Source organism: Streptopelia decaocto (assembly GCF_964273445.1).
Source record: "Streptopelia decaocto genome assembly, chromosome: 4".
In the NCBI taxonomy this organism is placed as follows: domain Eukaryota; kingdom Metazoa; phylum Chordata; class Aves; order Columbiformes; family Columbidae; genus Streptopelia; species Streptopelia decaocto.
The window spans coordinates 6,002,027-6,024,369 of record NC_138658.1 but is presented as its reverse complement, the minus strand read 5'-3'; the positions used below and the strand labels follow the sequence as shown (position 1 = coordinate 6,024,369).

At 48.4% G+C, this 22,343-nt stretch overlaps 1 protein-coding gene across 1 annotated transcript; it reads left to right on the top strand.

The window, feature by feature from the left end:
- Nucleotides 1–2,435: 2,435 nt before the first annotated feature.
- On the top strand, nucleotides 2,436–20,801 carry CXXC4 (CXXC finger protein 4; the record flags this gene model as incomplete). The annotated part of the gene is made up of 3 exons (XM_082051203.1): nucleotides 2,436–3,267; nucleotides 3,322–3,509; nucleotides 20,381–20,801. 3 exons carry the CDS (start codon nucleotides 2,436–2,438, stop codon nucleotides 20,423–20,425), a joined length of 1,065 nt encoding a protein of 354 aa, XP_081907329.1. The 3' UTR covers nucleotides 20,426–20,801.
- Between the last annotated feature and the right edge of the window lie 1,542 nt (nucleotides 20,802–22,343).

The following is a 22,343-nucleotide window of genomic DNA, read 5'->3' as shown; positions in this document are numbered from 1 at the left end:
TGTGGTTTGGGTTTTGTTTGTTTTATTTAATTTTGTGGTTTTGTCGGGGGCTCTTTTTTTTTCCTTGTCCTCTGGGATTGTAAAAGTAGATTAATGCTAGACTTCGGCAATAAAAGGCGCCGCTATATTAATTTATTAATTAATCTGCACCCGCCCCTCCTCCTGAATGTTAAATATGACCTTTGATCTCTCTGTCTTTGGCAGAGCAGACATGCAATATTGAACATGTACAGTCACATTTGGCTTGAGCAGGGACAGAATCTCGAACCCCGGCTAGCTATTTCTATTTATTTATTTCATTCGTTGAAATGAGGGCGATAGTTAAGGGGGGGGGGTGAGGGGAGAAATCAATAACTGCGTCTCGGGTACCCTTTTCATGCTCCGGAGATGCATCGATTAAACAATAATGACCCGGTTGGTGGTCACCATCATTTTCTCGCTCCTGGTGGCAATAAATCCCGAGAGGGGGCTGCGGGCAGAGAAAAGGTAGCCAGCGAGGGAAGCTTTTGTGGAGAGAAGCCACTTTAAAGCTGGAGGGAATAGGGCAAGAAAATGCGTATGTTACTAGATTTACAGCATAAAGGGCTGAACGCTAACGTTTTATTCCTTACCAGATGCCTGGCTTTCCTACACACGGCTGGCAAAACTAGTTTTATTGAGTAGTTGTTTTCGAGGACATGCGGCTAGGTTTTCCTATCTGGAAACGGGAGAGGGTTGGTGGGGGTTTTTTGTTCTTTTTCTTTTTTTGCTATATGCAAATCCTTCGCATCCCTCCACAAGACGACGCTTAGCCTAGAGCTTTCCGGGGCAGCCTTTGTATTGCCACCAGACCTCTGAAGGCAGCGAGAGTCTGGGTTTTTCCCTGACGTGGAAACACAGAGGTGGCTCCTGCGGGCTCGGGGGCTTTTTTTTACCGATGGAAAGACGCCCGCCAGTCCCTAACGCAGCCCAGGGTAAGGTTTCTTCTGTAGATTTACGCTGCCTTCATCTGGATTTGTTTACATAAAGCCTGCTTTTTAGTGCACGACGTCGGGGGAAGACGAAGTTTTTGCACTCGGTAGGTTGGGCTGCAAACGGTTCATTAATCTAATTATGGTCGTAATTACCGTAATTGATAACCATTTTGAACTAAACATACCGGAGTCTGGAAACTAGACGTAGCCCCACGAGTGTCTCCGAAGTGAGCGTTTCTGATCGACAGCCCTACATCAGAAAAGATGCTGGAAATATCTAAACTATTTAGGTAGAGCATCTGGAAAACAAAGAGGCAGTGTTCATAAACTGAGGGCTTTTTAAGTTATGTTTATGTTTTGCTTTAGTTCGTGCAGGCTGCCATAATGTACCTTCCTCATTGCCATAAACTAAAATACCCCCCTTCACCTCCCGGGGGGTGGGGGCGGTGGGAAATAAAACGAGCACCGCGTCCTTACCCCCCTCCTAAACTTTGCTAAGCCTGAAGCAGAAAAGCCATCTTTCCCCGGCGAGGGCTGGTTCAGCAGGTACAGCGACGTGCCCTCCCGACCGTTCCCGGTTGTCTCTCCCGCGAAGCCCCGCAGAGGGGCTGTCCCCGTGTCGCTGTGTGCCCCCCCTCCGCGAACCCTCCCTGCGCAGCCCTCGGCGGTGGCGGGGAATCCTCCCGAGAGGTTGGGGATAAATACTCCGTCTTTAGTACAGCTGCAGGCGCCGGGATCGCAAGCTGTGAAATTGCCTGCCTTAAGTATTTTATTTTTATTATTTATTTATTTTTTAACCTAGCCCCGCTTTCCCCCGCGGCCCTCAGACGCCCCCCCCCCCGCCCCCCTCCGCAGCGGGGAGGGCCGGGGGGCCGGTGCCGCCGCGACCAGCGCCCGGCGGAGCCAGCTGTGCCGGCAGGCAGCTAATGACCGCCGGGCGCAAAGGACACCGTGGCAGCTGGCGGCTCCCTCCCCCCGCCTCCCTCTCTCACTCTCTTTTTTTTTTTAATTATTCCTTTTATTTATTTTCTTCCCCCGCCTTTTCATTTTCCCCGGTGGCGATGGTAGGTGGCCAGCTCCCTCTCCCCATGTCGTGTGTGTCCGTCCCCCCCCCCCTCCACGCCCCGCGGTGTCGCCGGCTTGTCCCGGGACGGGGTTTGCTCCGTCTGGGATGCCTCCTCAAGCCCTCTGCCCGCGGGTACGGCGGTGTGTGCCCCCCCCTACCGTGTCCCCCCCCTGTCACCGGGTGGCCGTTGGGGCCGTTAGCGCCCCCCGCGCGCGCGCACCCCCTCGGAAATGACTTTCTGTGTTTCAGCTGCGGCAGCTCCCGTGAGGATGCAGGAGGAGCGGCTGCCCGGCCAGGCACCGACCGCGGGAATGCGCCCGGAGGAGGAGGATTAAGCGACCCCCCCCGCCCCGTCCCTCTCCCCCCGGCCCCCAGCCCCCCCGCCCCATCCCTCCCCGCCGTCCCCCCCGGCCACCATGAACACCAACGTGTGTGTGGAGAGCGGCCCCAACCCCGAGGCGCCGGGGCTGCCCAAGGACAGCCACCTGCCCGAGGGGGCCCTCAACAGCCTTGTGGATTACAACTCGGAGATGGAGAGGTACCGCTCCTTCGCCACCTTCTACAAGACCAACGGCGGCGCCTTCCCCCAGGCGGCCAAGATCGCCCGCATCACCACCCCCATCTTCCCCAGCGCCGCCGCCGCCGCCGCCGCCCGCATCGGCATGTCCCCCTGGAACTGCGACACCGCCACGGCCGCCGCCGCCACCGCCATGCTCTGGGGCAGCGGCGGCGGCGGCGGCGCGGCGGGCGGCGCGAGGAAGCCCTCCTCCGCCGCTGCCGCCGCCTCCGCCTCCGCGGCCGCCGCCGCCGCCTCCTCGCTGCACGCCGGCAGGGGCGGCATGCACCACCGGAGCGACTCGCAGCGGCTGGGCAAGCCCGGCTGCCCGCCGGCCGAGCAGCCCGCCCTGCCCATGGCGAACGGCAACTTCCTCTCCACCCTCTCCCCCGAGCACTGCCGGCCGCTGGCCGGGGAGTGCATGAACAAGCTCAAGTGCGGCGCCGCCGAAGCCGAGATCATGAACCTCCCGGAGCGCGTCGGCACCTTCTCGGCCATCCCGGCGCTGGGCGGCCTCTCCCTGCCCCCCGGGGTCATCGTCATGACGGCCCTGCACTCCCCCGCCGCGGCCTCGGCCGCCGTCACAGACAGCGCCTTCCAGATCGCCAACCTGGCGGACTGCCCGCAGAGCCACGCCTCGGCCTCGCCCGCCTCCGCCCTGGGCGCCGCCGCCGGCGCGGGGGGCGGCGGAGGCGGCGGCGGCGGAGGAGGAGGTGGCGGCGGCGGAGGCGGAGGGGGGGCCGGCGGCGGCGGCGGGGCCGGGGCGGGCAACCCCGCCAAGAAGAAGCGGAAACGCTGCGGGGTGTGCGTGCCCTGCAAGCGGCTCATCAACTGTGGAGTCTGCAGCAGTTGCAGGAACCGCAAAACGGGACACCAGATCTGCAAATTTAGGAAATGTGAAGAGCTTAAGAAAAAACCGGGCACTTCGCTAGAGGTCAGAGGAGATGATTTCTTTTTCCCCAGCCTCCCGCCGTCCCTCCTCAACCCCCTGCCCCCTCCCCTCCAGTGCTTCTTGTCTAGCTTCAAGATGCAGCATCCCTTTTCCGAGGCCTCCTTCAGGCTCTGAGGGTGCGGGCGAGGCCCCCCCCCGCGGCGCTGCCCCGCCGCCCGCCCCCTCTCCGCCCCGCAGGGAAGAGCAACGCCGCCCCGCCGGGCTCGGCGCTGGCCGCGGCCCCCGGCCCCGCCGAGGAGGGACGGAGAGCCGCCCCCGCGGGCCCCCCCGGCGCGGGTCCCCCCGCCTTTCCGACCCGGAGGCCGGCCGAGGGGCGCCGGCCCCCGCCCCGCCAGATCGTGGCTGTTACGAGACGCTGCTCGCCTGGTTTACCTGCCGTGCTATAAGACTGCTGGCTGGCTCTGGTTTATTTTTTTATTTTTTTATTTTTTTTTCTTTTTTAGTGTTTTGTTTTGTTTTTTTTAATGGCGATCATGACGGCTCGGGGCAGTTTGCAGGGACGGGGAGGTGGGACAGTGAAAGTTTCAGCTGAACGCCTGGCTCCCGCCGTCGGAAGTTCAGGGGGAGGTGATGGCGAGTTCATCTCCAGGGTGACTGGCAGCAGTTTGTCCAAGACAGACAACTGGCCGTAGAGCCCAGTGCTCGGTGAAACGTGCCCAAGTAACCCCTTTGGCAGTATCTTTTACGAAATAACCCACTCACGATGTATAAAACACAATGGAAAAATAGCACAGGTATGACTGAACTGATTTCTGACTGAACTGTACATACGGTTGTTTTCACGACGTGTCCGCAGAGCTGACAATTTATAGCATTTCCCAACGGTTTTCAGGTTTGCCAGACATAGGAGAGACAGGCAGGTCCCATGTCGCAGACATTTCGGTTGGTGTCTCAGGGACAACAGACAATGGGAACCCAAATACACAACCAGGAGGAAAATGGCAATTGGTTGATACCATTAAGAGAAGGAAACAAGTGAGATGAAAGACTAGTAATCATACTTAATCTCTTGTCATTATTAAAATTATAGTGTTGCTGTGTAGACGCACATATCAGATGCGTCTGAAGGTGTTGAGGATGATGGATTTAGTACAGAGGAGTAGCGTGTTCTGGGTGCCATCAAGATTTGTAGTCACAGAAATTAGCAACTAAGTGAGAAATTGTAGCTTCCCTCTGTCTCTGTGTGTGTGTGTGTGTGTGCAGAGCAGTGGATTCCCCAGCTCATTGCTTGTGGGATTTCTCTCCAAGAAGAGGTGGGATGGGGGATTCCAGAGAAAAAGCAACACCAAGAGCCCATTAATTTGATCTCTGTTAAATAAATGGGGATAATGATGATGGTGTTGATACTGCCATGGGATAAAAGCAGCATTTGGGGGTTTAATTGACGTTTGGCTGATACAATTAACTCCTTCCCAACCAGCCTCATCAAGCCAACTAATTAATTCTTCCTTGCAAGAGTGAACAGCCCTTGCTGAAAGTCTGATTTATAGTTCTGCATCCTCTTGGCTGTTTTTTGTGAGTGTACGGTGACCCAATGTCACTAACGCAAAAACCAGGAGGGACTTCCTAGGTGCTAGAAACTAGATTGGGCTTTCAGCTCTTGGTTTTCTCAAGAATATACCCTTGTTGGTTTCGTAGCAAGTTTGCAAAGAAGATACCTAATGCCCCTGTCTATTAATGATGGATTATAATGCTTAGTACATCCTAAAAGAGACTTCTCTGACCAGACACGTGGAGAATCCCCCTGTACCACCCAGCTCTGGGGGTGCCTTTGTGTACCAGGTTCCCTCATTAGGCTTGCAAACCAGGACGCTGCTGGGATTTAATGTTTGTGATAAATGATAGGTTCTGATGGCTTATCGATTTGTGCAGAAAGCAAGCTATCTCTGGAAGAAACGAATTTGTACCTTATCAGATCTTCCCGTGGGTTTCTGTGCATCTCTGAGCGCATTTCCAGAACTTCCTCCCTCCTGACAGAGGTGTTCCGCAGCCCTAAAAACTGCTCAGGCGTGTTATGAGAATGCCACCCGTTAAAATTGTTTAACCACTGTGACTAGGAAAAACCATGGTTTTATTAGCCACTTGTGTACTCTTATAACCACCTGCCTTCGGTTCTTTTCTTCATTCTCTCTCTCCCCACCCCTGCTCCTGTTTGTGCCTCGCCAGATATGTAAACACAAAAGCTCCTCTGCTGCTATACCGTTACTTGAAGGAAACAGGTTTCTCTTTCCAGCTGTGGAGCTGTCAATAAGGCGTCACTTCTTTGCAGGTTGTGGCCCATCACAAAGTTGGTCACGGGATATGGCTGATTTCTTTACAGGAATGTGTTTTTTCAGTAGGAGAGGAAGAGTGCCCAAACTGAGTAACTTTCTTATATGGTTGTTTTTCTTATGTCATCTTTCTTTTTTTGTTGTTTCATCACAAGTTTAAATTATCTAATAAAGAGTGACAGCAGTGCTCTGGCTGTAAGGCCACCAGCTGGAAGGGCGTCCAAGTGACAGGGCTTACAGGGGGTGGGCCAGGGCAGCCTCCCTGCGGGGTGAGATTTTGGAGCTGGTTTGGGGAAGCGACAGCTTCGCGTGGGTGATCCCGCGTCACCTGGGTAGGCGTGGAACCAAGGAAATGCGATGAGGATGGAGGGGCTGCCGGTCCACTACGCACTTGTCAGATTTGTGAATTGCACTCGAGAGTGGCTGCAAGTTGTGGAGATGATTCAAGGCAGGGGGCGGAACTGTGTTTAAAAACGAAATAAACAGAAAATGAGAATAATAATAAACAGTAAACTGGCTGATCCCACAGAAACCATTTCTCTCTTTTTCCTTTAAATCTCTTCTTCTACTGGTGCAATGAAGGCATACTAACTCACAAGGTTGGTACATGGAGCTCAAGACAGATTCACATCAATGCTTTCCAGGCCCTGACCCTTGCATTTTTAATGGAATGCTTCCCTCCCAGCATTTTTTTTAAACATTTGAATGATTTTTTCCTATTTTTCTTGTACTATTTTCACCTTTAAAGTGTCCCAATGCTCTAGTATTTTTAATAGAATGTTATTATTACTAGGAAATTTTATGTATGGTAAAAATAAATCTATAAAAATAAGATTGACGTCATGTTGCACGCTGCCTACTTGTGTATGTATATTCTGTGTTTGTTCAGATTTACAGGTGGGGTTTAAAGAGACATAATCTTTATTTACCCATAGAGACTACTTATTTTCCTCTGATTGGTATATGCGTCTATAACTTCTGCAAGTTATGAAGATTAGGAGCCTGGCATTACTTTGCATCCCCCTCTCTTTGACATAAACCATCGCATTTCAGTGTACGAATCTCAGTTGCCCCACTCCTTGTTTGCATTAGTGTAGCAGCAAAGTCAGGCAGAGGGGCTGACTCGCGCTGGAAGGGTCCGAAGGGTTTGGCCCAAATGTAGAACATCTGCTATTTGGCCATGCTGTCATCATAGCCGGTGCCGCTTGTTTTATTCGTTACAGCCGCGCTAATCGATACGTGCACTATTAAAGTAAACGTTTGCGTACCAAACCAAAGTAGTAAATACCAGCATCCCAATCCATGGCACCTCGCTGAGTCGCGTTTCAAGCCTGCGGGATTTTGGAATGGCCTTTGCTGGGGATAGGGTCGCGGTGATTGATTTCAACAGGAACGGCGCCTGAGCTGGAAAATCTTAACACCATATGGCATTGCCACGGGGGAGAGAGGCTGCGCTGGCAACCTCCGAACTCGCACTTCGTGTCGTGGTAGCGCACGCGAGCGCTGTTAAGGGAAGACTGCTGAGCTCTGTGGATAGGGGTCAATTAGCAGGGGCCTCAGAGGAAGCAATTTCCCTGCCGTCTATCTAGCTTTAAATTACATGCATAAGTTAAACGGCGGCAGGGTGGATTTGAGTAGCGTGAGGGGGAACTGAAAAGCTTGATAAGGAGCAGGCGGCTAACTGGGAGGTGGAAAGAAAGACCACCTTGTAGCCCGTGTTTCTGTTCTGCGCTGAAATGTTGCTGTAGGGCAGTGTTTTTCTGCCTTGTAGCCCTCCATCTGGCTGCGGCTCCCCGTGCGTTAAACGCTGTGCAAGCTGGCAAAAGAGCAGTCCCTGTCCCTGGGCATTTACAGCTGGAGCGAGAACTGGGTGCAATTCATGTTGGCTATCGGCTGTAAAGCCATGATCCGCTCTAAATGCCTTTTTTTCTGCCTGGGTGCTCTTGTTTTTCTGTCCCCAGGCCTGAGTCCCCAGGGAGGGTGCCTGGCGCTGGCAGTGGCTGCTGGAACTGTGTGAGAGCCCTCGCCTGATGACTGTGGGACTGTTGTGTGGGACTCTGAAATGGGGCACGATCCTGCGGTGATGGCATTGGCGGTGAGCGGAGGAGGCAAGAGGCAGGGCAAGATTTGATGTTTGTTGAGCATTTTGCAAGGGTTTTTGTCACTTTCATGCAGATTTTACACGTCTGGGATAAACATACATTTGGCGGTGAGTTTTCCTTTTGAGCTCAGGAGGTTCTTGGGGACAGCGCGAGGCCTCCTGCTGCCACCTCCAGCAGACACCAGGGCAGCTGCAGGTGTCTTTGCTCACCAATGCCTCATCTCCGCCGCCTGGCAATCTCATTGAAGCTATCACATCTGGCAAGACGGGAATGCATTGCGATTGCTGGGAGACATGGGGTTGAGGAAGATGTTGAGAGCCCACTGGAGTAGAGTTTTTGGTCTCCTTACAGTTCTGGCAAATTATTATTGCAAGAGATAGCCTCTGAAATGGAATTGGATGTTGTCATCTGTTTTACTGTTCCATATATTGTTTCCCTTTCCTTGTGTGATACTTACAAAGCAAAGTGCCCAAACCCCATGACATAAGTGTTCAATTTAGAATATATGTTCTATACACTGCTGTTTGATAGAGTGTGGTTGGTTAAAGGAGGGCAAAAATGAAGCTTCCCCTGCCTAAGGAAATCTCTTTGTGGTGGGATTTGGTGTTGGACTGAACAGAATTTCAAGGAATTCAGCAACCTCATAGGCCAGTCAAGGGCTTAACAGCCTCCTTCATACAAACGCTGCTTTCTGCTTGCATTGGTAATTGCTTGCTTTAAATCAGTGAAGTATGATTGTTTGCCACTGAAATTGTCCATATGGTAAGAGAGGTTGACTGGTTGTGGCGGCTCCGAGTTTTGATTGCACTGTATTGTTCTTTGAGCATTTTTCTAAGTACCAATGTAGGTTATACAGTTATACATCAGGATTCTGCACCAGACTTTGGTCTTCAGTGTCGTGACTGATTGGTTAGCCTTTTATTTTTAAGGTGACATAATGAAATCTTTGTGTATTGTTTAGGCTGGACAAGTTGCATGTTTTGTGAGAAAGATGATGAATAAACCCATGTTTTCTTTTCCCTAGAGCAGGAATTAGATTAATAAGTACCTTTTTTTCCCCCCAAAAAAATTATCTAAGGCAATTTGGACTATGTATTTCAGTTAGCAGTGTGTAAAACCATCATGACTTGGACTCCTATACCAGCTACAATGCTTACAAAATGTCGCGGGCTATATGCGTCATGCCTTGTTCATACGGGGAGACTCGTTTAAGCTGGTAGATGTGTAAATATCATATACCACTCATTTGGGGTGGTTAACCTAAATAACAGTCTCAGTTTTTGTCTGCCTGTACATGTGTATTCATGTTATTGTTTTTTTGGGCCACTTTCCACAGAATTCTGTTTGCTAAGTTGACACCCATCATATTGGTCACTTGGAGAATGAATTAGTATGTGGTCCCTTTTGAAGAGCAACATCTTACTACATCTTTGGTTTTAAAAGAAATGTGCTCTAGAGAGTTAAATAAAAGGCAGTTATTCATTTCTGTATGCTGTCATATGCTTGGTACATAGATATGGCCGAGAACAGGTCTTTTCCAAATATCCTAAAAATTTGTATCTGTAAAAAGAAAACTAGTAGTCTTCGGGCTTTTAACATGCATGTATTTTAAGGGTTAGGCTTGGTGAAATATTTCTAAGCAGGCAAACTTAAAATCTACACCTTAAAGTCTCATCAAATACAGCATAATCCTTTTGATCACTGGCTGCAATCGGAAGCAGCTGCTGGTTGTGTAGGGAAAGGCTTTAATATAAGCTTTTTGGATGTACCCAAGTGAGTTAGGAGCAGTAAGAAAGTAACTCATGTCACCGTAAGAAAGTCCCTGGGACTTTGCCTGGGTTGCCAACAATTCCTGAGTCACCGACTATGTGCTTAAACATTTCTATCAGATACCTTGTCTGCTGAGGAGCACCACCACCCGAAAAAAGCATCTCTGTGCTTCTGTGGTGTCTGTATTTTTTGATAGCACCTCTACTTCAAATGATCGTGTTGAACAGCGATGTCTTGAAGCGTGCGGTTTCATTTGACACTTTTTTGCTGTTTGGGAACCCAGCTTGCTGTGTCTGTCTTCTCTCTTCTTTTGGGTACCTCTGTTGTTTCCCACAGTCGTATCTTATTCAGTCACATGCAAACACCTGTCCTGAAATTGAATTACTCTGCGGCCTGTAGTCATCCTCCATTTCAGCATCCTGCGCTTTCTGTTTGTTGAGTTATGTTGCACCGTACTTTAGGTGCGACAGCCATTTAATAACGTTGAAGCCTTCACTCTGCAGGGGCTAAAAAGATCCCAGCAGGCTTGTTAACTTCTACTCTCAGACTTGATGGGGAATATTTTCTTCTCCGTGGAACTCCTAGGCATCCTCTTAATTAACACTATAAAAATCCATAGCCAGGTATTTGTGAAGCCTGTTGAATTTTTTTGCAGTTTTTGGAGTTTCTCCATCACTTCCTATTTAACCAGACACTCCACTGTCAAGTGAGATATGAGAACGTAAAAGGAATAAGGCAGCCTGGGTTACGCTGGATACTGCGTTCTTGGTGGGCAGCAAACTGATCAAATGCCTTTGTCTTACTCACCATAGGGTTTTATTCTTTCTCCTGCTCTAGTCAGTATTCTCCTTTATCTCAGTCTCTGAAGTGTTGGACATTTTAAAACTTTGCGCCTCTCCTGTCTCAGGACAGTATTCCTTTCAGTTCCAGGCTGCTGTGGCCATGGTCTCTGTTGTACTTCTGTGTAGGATCACCATTAGCTCGTATCAGACTTAATTTGACTAGGAGTTATTTGTACAGGGATGAGGGAGATAATTCAGTGGTTTAGGAGGTGGAGAAAAATTTGGAGTGAAGGGAGGAGCTTAATAAACACTGAAAAATGATGGGAAATCCTGTGGACTTCAGGATGGATATAAGATCCTCTCAAACAGAGGAGGATGCAAAAGTGGCTGAGGGTGGGTTATAACGTGCAAAGCCTCGGTGGGGGATGTCTGCCCCTCCGTAGGACAGGCTCGGTTACCATGAGGCAGATGGGCAGAGCACTGGAGGTGATCTGCTGGCAGGAGGGGTACAGTGGTAATGCTGAAAATGGCAGAGGGGTCTCCCCTGGTGAGAAGAAAGCAGATTATAGCTGCCGCTATGAGCAGGAGGTTTGCCATCAGCAATTGAGGTGAGGCAGTTGAAGAGCTCACCAGTAATCGTCTTCCCAGCACTTCTCTGGGGGAAGGCCAAGACTTCATACAACAGAAGGAGACCTCGATGAGGGTAAGCAGGGCTTTACACATGCCCTTGTTGACAGTGTAATCCAGTTTCTTTAATTCATTTTTTAAATTGACTAGAATTTATGGAGAGAATCTAGGTACCGGGGTGAGCATGTGGTACGGGAAGAGCTGCATGATCTGAACAAGTTGTTCAAGAGCTGAGGAAATGATAAAGGCATATATACAGACAAGCTGACAAATGTGAAAGAGGGAGGGAACGCTTGCAAATGAAAGGCTGAAAATGATGATTTTTTGCACGAGGACTTCTTGGGCTTAGAGGATTTTTGGGTGGTGTGTACTGCATGTCCTAGGAAAGCCAGAGCATGCACAAAGACTTTGCTCCATCATCATAAAAGAGATACCCCAAAATAACTGAGGTTCAGGAACATCCATCCTCTGCACATCCTAACAGCTGGGTAGGGATGCAGAGGTGGTTCAGCGACATTGGCAGCTACAGGCTTGGAAGAGAGCTGAAGAGCTCTAGCCATCTATGTAGAACGTACAAGGAGGGCAGAGCATGATTATCATGGTGCAGTTAAAGATGTCAGAAATGGAAAATAAGAGGCGGGGAGTATATGTTTTTAAATATGTGATCTCCAAAGCAAGTGGTATCAGTCAAACAAAGGCTGTTGGTTTTAGAGTGAGCAAAAGAGGAGAAAATATATTTGGAAAGGTCGTGGGTTTGAATAGCTAGCCACCAGGGAGTGGGTGAGAGGGGACTCGGTGACACAAGCTTAGTAATGATGTAAAACCTGTTCCCTTTAAGTCACCAGTTCATCTGAGCTCAGGGAGGCAGGGATCACAGTTGGCTGGTTGCTTGGAGGCTGATGTAAAATAAATTGGAGGTCAAAGTCCAGCGGAGGTGGCCGTGTCATGAAAATAATCACTGAGACAGGTCTTAATTGTCATCCTTAAAAATTTCAGAAGACATACCCAGGAATGAATGGGGTTCAGAGCCATTTACAATCCTTTAATGTTTTCCCCTCCAGTCGGGAGTTGTGGTGACCTGCTGTATAAGAGTTTGCATTGCCGCTCGTCTCCCTGGATCCAATGGGACAATACATGGTGCTCACTGGCTGTGAAAGAGCCAGAGATCCAAGCTGGTACCTATAACGAGTCTTAGGCATTGGCTGAAAATCCTCCCTCAGCCCAGGTAACTGAGTACTGCATTTAAGTGATTTTTTTTTTTCTTTTTCTTGCAAGTTTTGCAGAAAAAGAAACAGGCAAGCATAAGCCAAACATTTAATGGATATATTTTTCACTGGCTCCTTTATCAACAGTGTATGAAAAATCCCAAAGGACAGAAGCAGTTAGCTAACCAATGAGGCATCATAGCCGATTTTAGGTTCCATGCAGGAGAAAAAGACACGGAAGCCCCAGCAGCTCTAGGGGAAAGAGATTTAAATTTAGGCTTGGTACTGAGAAACGTGCCTCCCCTCTGCTTGGAGACCAGCCCATGAGAGATTACCGTACCCCAGAGCAGCAGTCTGCAGGATGATAGAGATGTCAGTCTGCGAGTGCAAAGGCTTGCACCACTGGATGATGAACCAGCAGGGATTTCTCATTAATGGGATGAATGTTAACAAGAGGAATGCTGGTTTGTGAGTTTGTGTGTGGGGGAAGGATAAATGATAGGGACTGATGGATGGTCTTCACAGGGATTTGATTAGGGAGAAGGTGAATGGCAGTGTGTGTGAGAGAGACAGGGGGGTGTGTGGCACGTGGTGCATCCATTGCAGAAGGCAGGCACACTTCAAGTTGATAATGTCTGACAGAGGAGAAGCAGCAGAAGTAACCAGGCAGGTCCTAGGCAAAAGCAGAAGCTGAGCAGTGGTGTGGATTTTTCATTTTTAGCGTCTCTTGCATTGTAAGGTCTTGGCTTTTATGTTGCATGGTGGTAACAAACCTGTAGCCAAGAATTTATCTATAAAATTTTTCCTAGTAACAGAGATTTGTGCTTTATGCTAATAAAACTTTTGGCTGTTTGATCCTAATTCCCACAGTCATTATGGGAGCACTGAGTGACAGCTTTTCTGACCTGCTTAGCATCAGTCTTGGCTCTCTAGTAACACTGTATTGGAGCTTGTGCCAGCCCCTCTCCATCCCAGAAAAAGCAGGAGACAGACCAGACCTACTGGTTGGGAGGCCAGACATCTAGAACCAACAAACAATCCCTCATCCTACCTGCGGCCTTCAGATGCTGATGGAATGCAAAGAATAGATTTAAAAAACAAAGGCAAAGTAGCCATATAAGTTGAACAAACACTCTAGCAGGCTTAGCAGCTCCATCCCCGGGTGCAAGGATAGCTGAAAAACTGAAGGAACTGCAGAAATAGGGCAACTGTAGAAATAGGGAAAGAAACGTGAATCCCTTTGGCAGTGAGATATGAGAGAGCCCAGACCTGAAAACCCAAACCTCCGATGTCTTCCCTGCTGCCTTTGCCAGAAGCCTTTAGGAACCCCCGTCCGAGGCCACAGCGTGGCCAGCTGGCCCCGGCCCCGCTTGCCCGCCGCTGCCAGCCCCACACGCGGGGTGCCAGGCACGGGGAAGCCGTCGGCCAAACCGGCTGCTCCCCTGGGGAGTGAGTGGGACGGCAGAGGTGGAGACTTGGCTCCGTCCATTGGCTCGCTGGCCAAAAGGGCTGCGCTGGCACAAGGGAGGGAGCATGCTGGAAGGCAACTGCGGCCAGTTGTTCTCAGACGGGGAGCGATGGGGAGAGGAGATGTGTTCCTTTCCAGGGCTCTGCCTGCATCCTGGGGTGATGTTCCTATCCAGGGCTCTGCCTGCATCCTGGGGTGATGTTCCTATCCAGGGCTCTGCCTGCATCCTGGAATGATGTTCCTTTCCAGGGCTCTGCCTGCATCCTGGGATGATGTTCCTTTCCAAGGCTCTGCCTGCATCCTGGAATGATGTTCCTTTCCAGGGCTCTGCCGGCATCGTGGGGTGATGTTCCTTTCCAGGGCTCTGCCTGCATCCTGGGGTGATGTTCCTTTCCAGGGCTCTGCCTGCATCCTGGGGTGATGCTTGTGCTTTCCAGCCATGGTGCAAGCAATACTTTAGTGGCTCGAGCTGCCTCTCTGAAAGGTAGCGTGGCTGGTCTTAGTGTAGACCGCTGTCTATTTCTGTGGTTGTGTAGGTCTTTGTAAAGATGGTCAGGTAGCCCAGATCACTGTGCTCACTGGCATGGAGAAGGCTTCCATCACTAACATTTCCTGGGACCGAGCTGTTTTTCTTTGACAACATTAGTCTGGATTCCTTATGATTCCTGATCCTGTGTTTGCCATCTGTTTTCCCCAATGTTGTTATGCATTTTTTCAGATGAAAAAAGTGAAATTGTTTACCCATTCCCCAAATCTAATATCATATATAAAGTGAAAAAAATTAATATATAAAATAAACTGTGGTGTGTACTGAATGTAAATGAGGAGCATGTTTGCTTGTTCTTTCTCCTGTGGAGAAACACATTACTCCTCGAACTAATCCTATTGATTTAGTTGGGGAGCTACTGCCTGCTGCTGATGCTGAGTCCAGGTGGCAGGATCCATCCCTACAGTGACAGGTCCCTAACTCCCCTATGACCGTGGGCACAAACCCTTTATTCCCCAGATAGCCCCACCAAGATCTCCAGACGTTACCTCTGAGCGAGCTGTTGGAGAGGAGCTGGGTTTTCAAAGCATGACCCCGAGTTAGGAGTACATGTTTTTTTAATTTCTGTTTGCAGTGTCCCATGGCAGAGGTTTACTTTTCACTTGGTGGAGCTGGCAGCAGAGAAAGTCAAATGAGTTTCCTAATCTGGTGTGTTCTAAATCTGGTTTGTCTCAAATATGGCCTGAGAGATATGCAGCGCAAGTGGAAAAATAACTGCCAGCACGCAGATGCGTGTCCTCTCAGAGCAAATAAAGCTGACTTTTAAAATAAATATTAAATCTCATCCTTGGTATGAAGGGAGACAGGCCTATAGCTCAGGTATGGGGAGAGATATTTTAAGGTGGGCTGAGGAAGCAGACTCACCACCGAGCTTCTGACCCGGCGTACGTGTCCCGTTTTATCTGCTAAGTCCAATAATAAGCTCGTTATTAGAGGACATCTGTTAGCGCCTGATAACACGTACAGCGAGCAGGAGCGCAGCGTCAGTGGGCAGCCGGGGATTTTGGCAGCTGTGGGGAGCAGCAGATTCCTGGACTGTTTCACACCTTGTCCAAAGCTGGTGTGTCCCTCTCCCCCAGCAGCCACCCCCTTGGTTTCAGCACCGTGGGACACTCGAGAGTCCCTCCAGGGCAAGGAGCAGAGCGACTGGGAGAAACGTGCCCTGTGCTGGCTCTGCCTTTCTTTCCCTTTCCCTTTCCCTTTCCCTTTCCCTTTCCCTTTCCCTTTCCCTTTCCCTTTCCCTTTCCCTTCCCCTTCCCCTTCCCCTTCCCCTTCCCCTTCCCCTTCCCCTTCCCCTTCCCCTTTCCTCTCCTTCCCTCCTTTCTTCCGTGCAATTCACACACCACTTTCTTGCCCCCAAGCCTCCTCGTCTGAAGAAAAGCATTCAAGGAGACTCTTGTGTGAGCTGAATCTGAGCATCGGGAGGTTTTCCCCAAAGTCATTGCTGTAGGTAATGTATATTTATGAGCGGAACAAAGTGGGCCATAGATACTTTCAAAGGCTGTTTTCCTCTCTGGGTGGCTTGGTATTTAGACACGTAAGGAGGGGAGATGCTGTCCAGACCGTGTTCACTAGTGGGGGTAGAATGTGAGTTTTGGAGCACATGGATTTGCACAAGATTCTGTACTGTTTATGTGTTAGCAACGCTGTGTGTGTATTTGATGTCATTTCCAGTGTGATCAAGCTGACACCTAAATTAGCTGGTGGCACTGGAAGTACAAGGTGTGACATGGAGAAAAGGCCAGTTTGCTCTCTCGCTGGCAGTCGTTTGAGTTTTGTGGCACTGGTGGGGTGTGTAGCCCAGGTTTGCACAGGTGTGCGGAAAGCATTTGGTCACTGGTGTGTGGCCAGTGGTGGCCAGTGTTTGCTGGGCTACTGATTGATCCAAATTGCACTTCACGCGGGGCCACCTGAATTTTCTGGCCACCGTGGAGCACCAGATTTCTCTGTCTCTGATCATATATCTATATATGTACACATATGTGTATATTGAGATATACATACAGACATATATATTTATATAACTTAGTGGGCCAAATTTCATGCTATACATCCACTGGCCTTTCCTTTGGGAAATACAGGAACATCCACCAGCTTCATTTGTCTTGCCGTGTGAATATGAGATGCATTAAGGACAAAGTTCCTTCACCGCTGTCTATTTCTGTGGTTGTGTAGGTCTTTGTAAAGATGGTCAGGTAGCCCAGATCTTGTTGAACATACCTCAGCTGCTCATACTTTCCCAAAGGGCCTCTGTTGAGCTGGATCATTTCAGCCAGGACTCCTCAGGAGGAATGAGGAGTGCCACATCTGGCCAGTCATTTGCTGTAGCCGTGTGAGTTTGCATCAATGAGAGTGGGATTTTTGCTCACGGATCAAACATCAAAGCATTCTTACATAATGCAACATTTCTAACATCAGTAAAGTATTAGGTCATAATTGTGTAATGCCCTGATACGTTTTATTATTGTATTTTATTTCTGAATGTGGTTCACCTCAACCTAAGTGATTCCCTAGCCTTGCAGAAAATAATAATACAGATAACTTACAGCGAGTCCTGGTCATGCAGGTGTGAATTTGGGCTGTAGCCCAAGCAACAGCATCCTGAGCAGGAGTGGCCAGTTTTCCTGATCCCCCATCTCCATACCAAATCTTTCAGGTGGCTGTGAGACTCAGAGAGCTGAGGAGAAGGGCGTCTCTGGCAGGTTTTGTAGGCATGAGATGGCCAAGGGCTGGGCTGGGCAAGCAGGCGGCCTATGGGTGAGCCTGGCCCCGTGGGCTCCATCAGTCGGTCCATCACCCCGGGGGGCTGTGGGAGGCATCATTCTTTAATGAATGCTTTTGCTGTGAAAATACAGAGCTCAGCTGTCAAAACGGAGTCTGTGGTGAGGAATTTGCAGCCCCTGCCAGCATGTTGTTTTCATCCCGAGTTTGTGCAGTGTGTGCACGCATGTGTGGCAAGGCTCTGCTTTTACATGTCTGCGTGGGGCAACCAGGACAGGTATATAGGTATCATTTTTTCGTTGCTGCTTAACTGAAGTGATTTTCACTCTTCTGTTCCTTTCAGTTGCCTCTTTTACCTCCTCCTCCAAAAATGTAGAGTGCTTGGTTCCCTACATGAATCTGATTTTTCAAGGCAACAATTATAATTTCAAATGTTTGAGCTACTTCTTTTGCAGTGAAAGCTGGCAAGAAGGGAACAGAAAAGACAATTTGAAAGTGTGGAGGTCATTTCATCCCGAGTTTGTGGAGGGATAGATTCTCTTGAGCACCACACTTTATGGCATTACCTGCCGAAGAAGAAACGCGGGTTTCTGAGCATCCTCCCGGGAGCAAGCCTGCTGTTTGTCAGCATTTGCACCGGCATGAGCAGTGAAGGCTTTTACAGCAGAACCATGCTGATCAGCTCTGGTTCTGCTCCTCACCACCCCTGCTCGGGCTTCCAGGGGGATCTGTCTTCCCTGTCACTCAGGATAACGATTCCCCGCCAGCAGCACAGAGATCCAGAAATGCGCTGTAATCTTGTCGGGGAGTTTGATTCCCCAGCTGGGACTCCTGGATTTGTGCAGCTGGGTGGTAGATGGTCATTGCACTTAAGCTTATACGTTGGTGTGCTGAACTGCTAAATGGGCTGAAGGGTCTCTTTTTGTCTGGGAATAACCTTGGTTCTTGGAGCGGTAAAATCTATGGATTTCATCGCATAAATTGGTTTAGATTTAGCTCGATCCACCTATTCAATTTTAGAAGCTTTCCTTTTTGTTTAACCATGGATTAATAATTCATTCCCAAATCAGGGGTTAGCACAATGGATATTTAACTGCAAATGTATATCTTTAATTAGAACTTGGTACGTGGATGCAAAATTCCTTATCTTGTAGTTTTTCAAAAGCACACGTATTAAACCACAGCTTTGCCCTTCAAAAATATTATTCCATGTATTTAAAGGTCTGAATGACCTTTTAATCAGGCATTGCACCTTTACTTCCAGCTGATATGACAACGTCTGACAGTAACTCAACCTGATGCTGCAAGAAAATAAATAAAGGCCATCTCAGTCACTATGTCTTTAAATCTCTCTGTCTGGCTGTGGTTTTGTGTTTAGGGAGGTGGACCTACAGCGGAGCATTATGTTTAGTTTTCAGGTATTGAGTTTAATATGTCCGCATGCCTGGCTGTTCTTTTGAGGTCAATTTAGTCGTACGATTGTTTCCTGTCACTCTAAACTCCAGCCTCTTCTGCCATCAGCCTCTTTATGAATTATAAATCTGTGCACCTCGCTCTGAGCAGCCATCTTACAGCCCGCGCAGAGCGGTGCGATGGGCTGGCGATCGCGTTAGCTCTCCTCGGCGTACCTGGGGAGGGGGGCTGCTGCGCTTTGTCACCGCTTGTGCTGACGCCAAACACACCTAACGGGGCCACACCGGGACTGGTAAAGGTGGTTCTGGGCGATTCCTACTCTTGGACCAGCGACACAAAGAAAACTCATACCGACCAGTTCATTGTCTTTGGAAGTTAATTTTCAGATGATTTATTAAAGCCTAACGTTTGTGGAGGGCGAGTGGGTATTGAATTGAACACGGGTTGGAATTCTGGTGACACAGCAGAAGTATTTTTACCTCTAGTATTTCCATGGGCGTGAGTGATAAACATAACAATAAGAGCTCCCCTTTCATGTGGCTTTTACAATAAGAGGAGCCGTGTGCTGCTTGAGACTATCACAAAATGGGCTAATTTTTCAACAAAAAAATACTTGCTGTACTAATGAGCAGTTCTGTGGAATTCAGCAAGAAATATTCTGTTGTCAAGTACAATGCACACTGTGAGCTGTAGGGTCCATAGGTTATTGGATTTTGGTGGAAAAATCTAGGAAAATACTTTAAAGGTACTCCCTGAAGCAAAAATGAAAGAATTCCTTCAAAAAGAGACGTGGTATTTATATATGACGTGAGCAAAATCAGTGCGCTCTCTTTCATTACAAGTATATATTTGCAGTTTTCACGAGTTTTGCTTTTAGGGGCGTTTCATTGGACGTGATGCTGCTATTTGTGAGCAGTTCTTAATGAAACAAGTATTGGGAGGGATCTGGGACTGACTAACACAAAGTCACCCCAGGGTTTGTTCTCATCTCCCTGGTTGGCCCATAGTCATTAGCTCTGGAGCAGAGACGTGTGGGTCTAGATTCAGGGGTTCAAGGGCACTTTCATCATCTTTTGACTTTGAAGGAAATTGAGGGCAAGACGCGCCTCACGGGAATGACACAACCCGTGCAGGCCCAGCGCCTCCTTCTCTCATGTGTGTTGCACTTTAAAGCCGTGAAGGGAATTGGCCTGTACTCAAGCATGTGTGGAGACACCTAAATGCAAGAGGATATCATTTTCTGGGGACAACAGGTGGGGGAAGGAGGGAGGTAGACTGATTCTATGTAAGCCAAGGTCCAGCATGTGTGCAAAAGAAAAGGGCAGCCCCCCAATCAGTAGGATGTTTCTCTCACTGAAATGAAGTCAAGGATGTGCTTAAGTGCTTTCTGCATTGCAACCTAAACGTGGAATGAGGGGACCAGCCCGAGGTTTGGAAATGCCACCCCGTGCTCCCAAGGCATCTGTAGACACAGCACGCTTTCCGAATGATGGAGCAATACCTTCGTTATTCCCCTGTCAAAAGCAGTGTTCTTGCCAAAGCACGTCTAACCTACACTCCCACCAAGCCATAACTTTACGTCCGCTCTACCAAGGCACAGGCAGAAGCCATTGTAAAACTGTGTGGTTATTCTAAAAGCACTGTCTGTTTTCCAAGAGGTTTATTTTCTAGCAATGTTTACATTTCCATGACTACCTTGTTTAACTAACTAAGGAGAAGACGGAATATTAGGTGTGTTATATACTGAGTACGATGTATCGCGTATGATCCTAAAATGGTGTGTGTTTGGAGAAAGGATGTTTCTATTAATTGTCAAGCAATGTGAGGCATCGTGTTGTTCCTAGATAACTGAAAGTATGCCTAAAATGTAAAGGAAAAGAACAACTAGAACTCAAGTATGCCAATGCCGCAAAAGAAAGCTTAACTTGTTTTCTTGCTTTTTTTTTAGAGAACACCTGTTCCCAGCGCTGAAGCATTCCGATGGTTCTTTTAAGCAGTAGTGTATCTTATTTTCAAGGCAGTCCGAAGTGAATGGCAAGCTAAAGTCTTGTTTTAAGAAACTGCTTAGTCCACCATTGAAGAATATACTCAGACACTCTTTTCATTTATGTATAGGGGTTTCCTCAAAAGCAAAAGACAAAAATCTGGGAGCCTGGGGAATTGGCCAGCTTCTTCACATTCAGTACACTGATTCTTTCTTTGATGTAACTTAGCTATACTAGTGAAGTTGTTGTCTATTTTTAAAGTGGCTGTAAAAAAAAACAAAAAAAAAAAGAAGTTTGGGTAAACCCCTGCTATAAAGTCATGTATCTTTGAAAAGTAACATATCTATACTTCATTTTCAAATATATGTGTTTCAGTACTGTAAACTGTACAGATAGCCGCTTGTATTTTGTGTGTTTAGACACAAGGAGACAATCATGTCTGAGCATCTATGGAGATTAACGGTTTGTACACAACGGTGTGGTTCTGCGAGTTAAATCCGGAGCAATAAATTCTAGCTTTAACTATTATTTTGCTAGTTGTTTAGCAGCAGCAGCAACAGCAGCACTGTTTTACCATGCATCCTTCCATAGAGACTTAATGCCAAGTTTTCCAAGATAAAAAGATTGCGATGCATCTAGCAATTACCTTCCATTGTGGTGGTGTAAGAGAGGAAGACATAACACTTAAAATTAATCCTTCAAGCACTATATTAGAGTAGTGGTTTGTGCACTTGCATTGCTTCCAAAGGAGCTTTACAGAGGGATATCTCTCCAAAAATGATGTCTGGTGTCTGACTCGCTTTTCACTGTGCTCTGAGGTGGAGTTCCCAGCATAGGCGGACATGCAAAACCAGTCATCTGTATAAAGGTGGTTCTAGGATGCAAAACAAAGTGAGTACGAGACCTTAGAGAAATGATGACTCAGCCTAATTACCCTTCACCTATGAGTTCTTATGTAATGTTTTCAGCAATTGAGTAAATATTTTTTATAGAGTGGAACGCCATATTTTTGGTCCTAATGGAGCTCTTCACAGTTAAGTGAGTTTTGACAGTTGGACTGGTTTGGGTGTTCATTTGCGAACCCAGATATTTTTGCAGTATAAAAATGAACTGTTCTAAAAAAAAAAAAAGATGTTTAAAAGAAGGACCGCTTTTCCCCACACATTTCTTGGTCCACTGATCTTGGCTCTGCTGAATGGCTGGTCCCTTGGGCCCCAGAAGAATGATTTGCTGTTCTTGTTGCTCCAGCTGCGCGGGGGAAGACATTTCTCCTCGAAAAGGCAGCACATGGAGGGCTGTAACTCACATGTTGTAAAAATATGGAGGATACTGAACACAGGGATACTTATTATCAGTTGATCATCATTTTTTTATTGCTTGGCTTCATCATACCCCTCATGAGTGAGAAGGCCATCCCATCAAAGTAAGCAGATGCTGTTGTGCCATATTTTTGATAGATTTATCATTTTATACAAGATAGGACTACCAGTAGTTTCACAGACAAGGTGCTGGGCATGGAAATAACCATTTATTGATGCACAGCATGTACAAATCTCCTATTGTTTCAACATTTTCTCACTTTTCAGCCTTTGGCCCCTGGTCTCACGCTCACTTGTTGAAGCACAGGGGATGCTGGGGATGGTGCGGGAATGGTGCAGGCAGGGGACACGCTGGTTTTGGTGGGGGTGTTTGCTCACAGGACTTGTGGGTGTTGGGAATGGCCCAGAAAGTGAAGGGCTGGAGGAGGAACAACCTCCTGAGGCCACACGTGTGTGTCAGCGGGGCCGGGCAGAGCTGGGGAGCCGGGGTGGCTGGAGGAGCGTGGGCAGGCTGGGCCCACGCCTGTGTCCTCAACGTAGGGTCCGTGTACGTGTCTACGTCTTTGCGCTGTACAACGTCACGTACACGGCCTCAGAGGTGGAACGT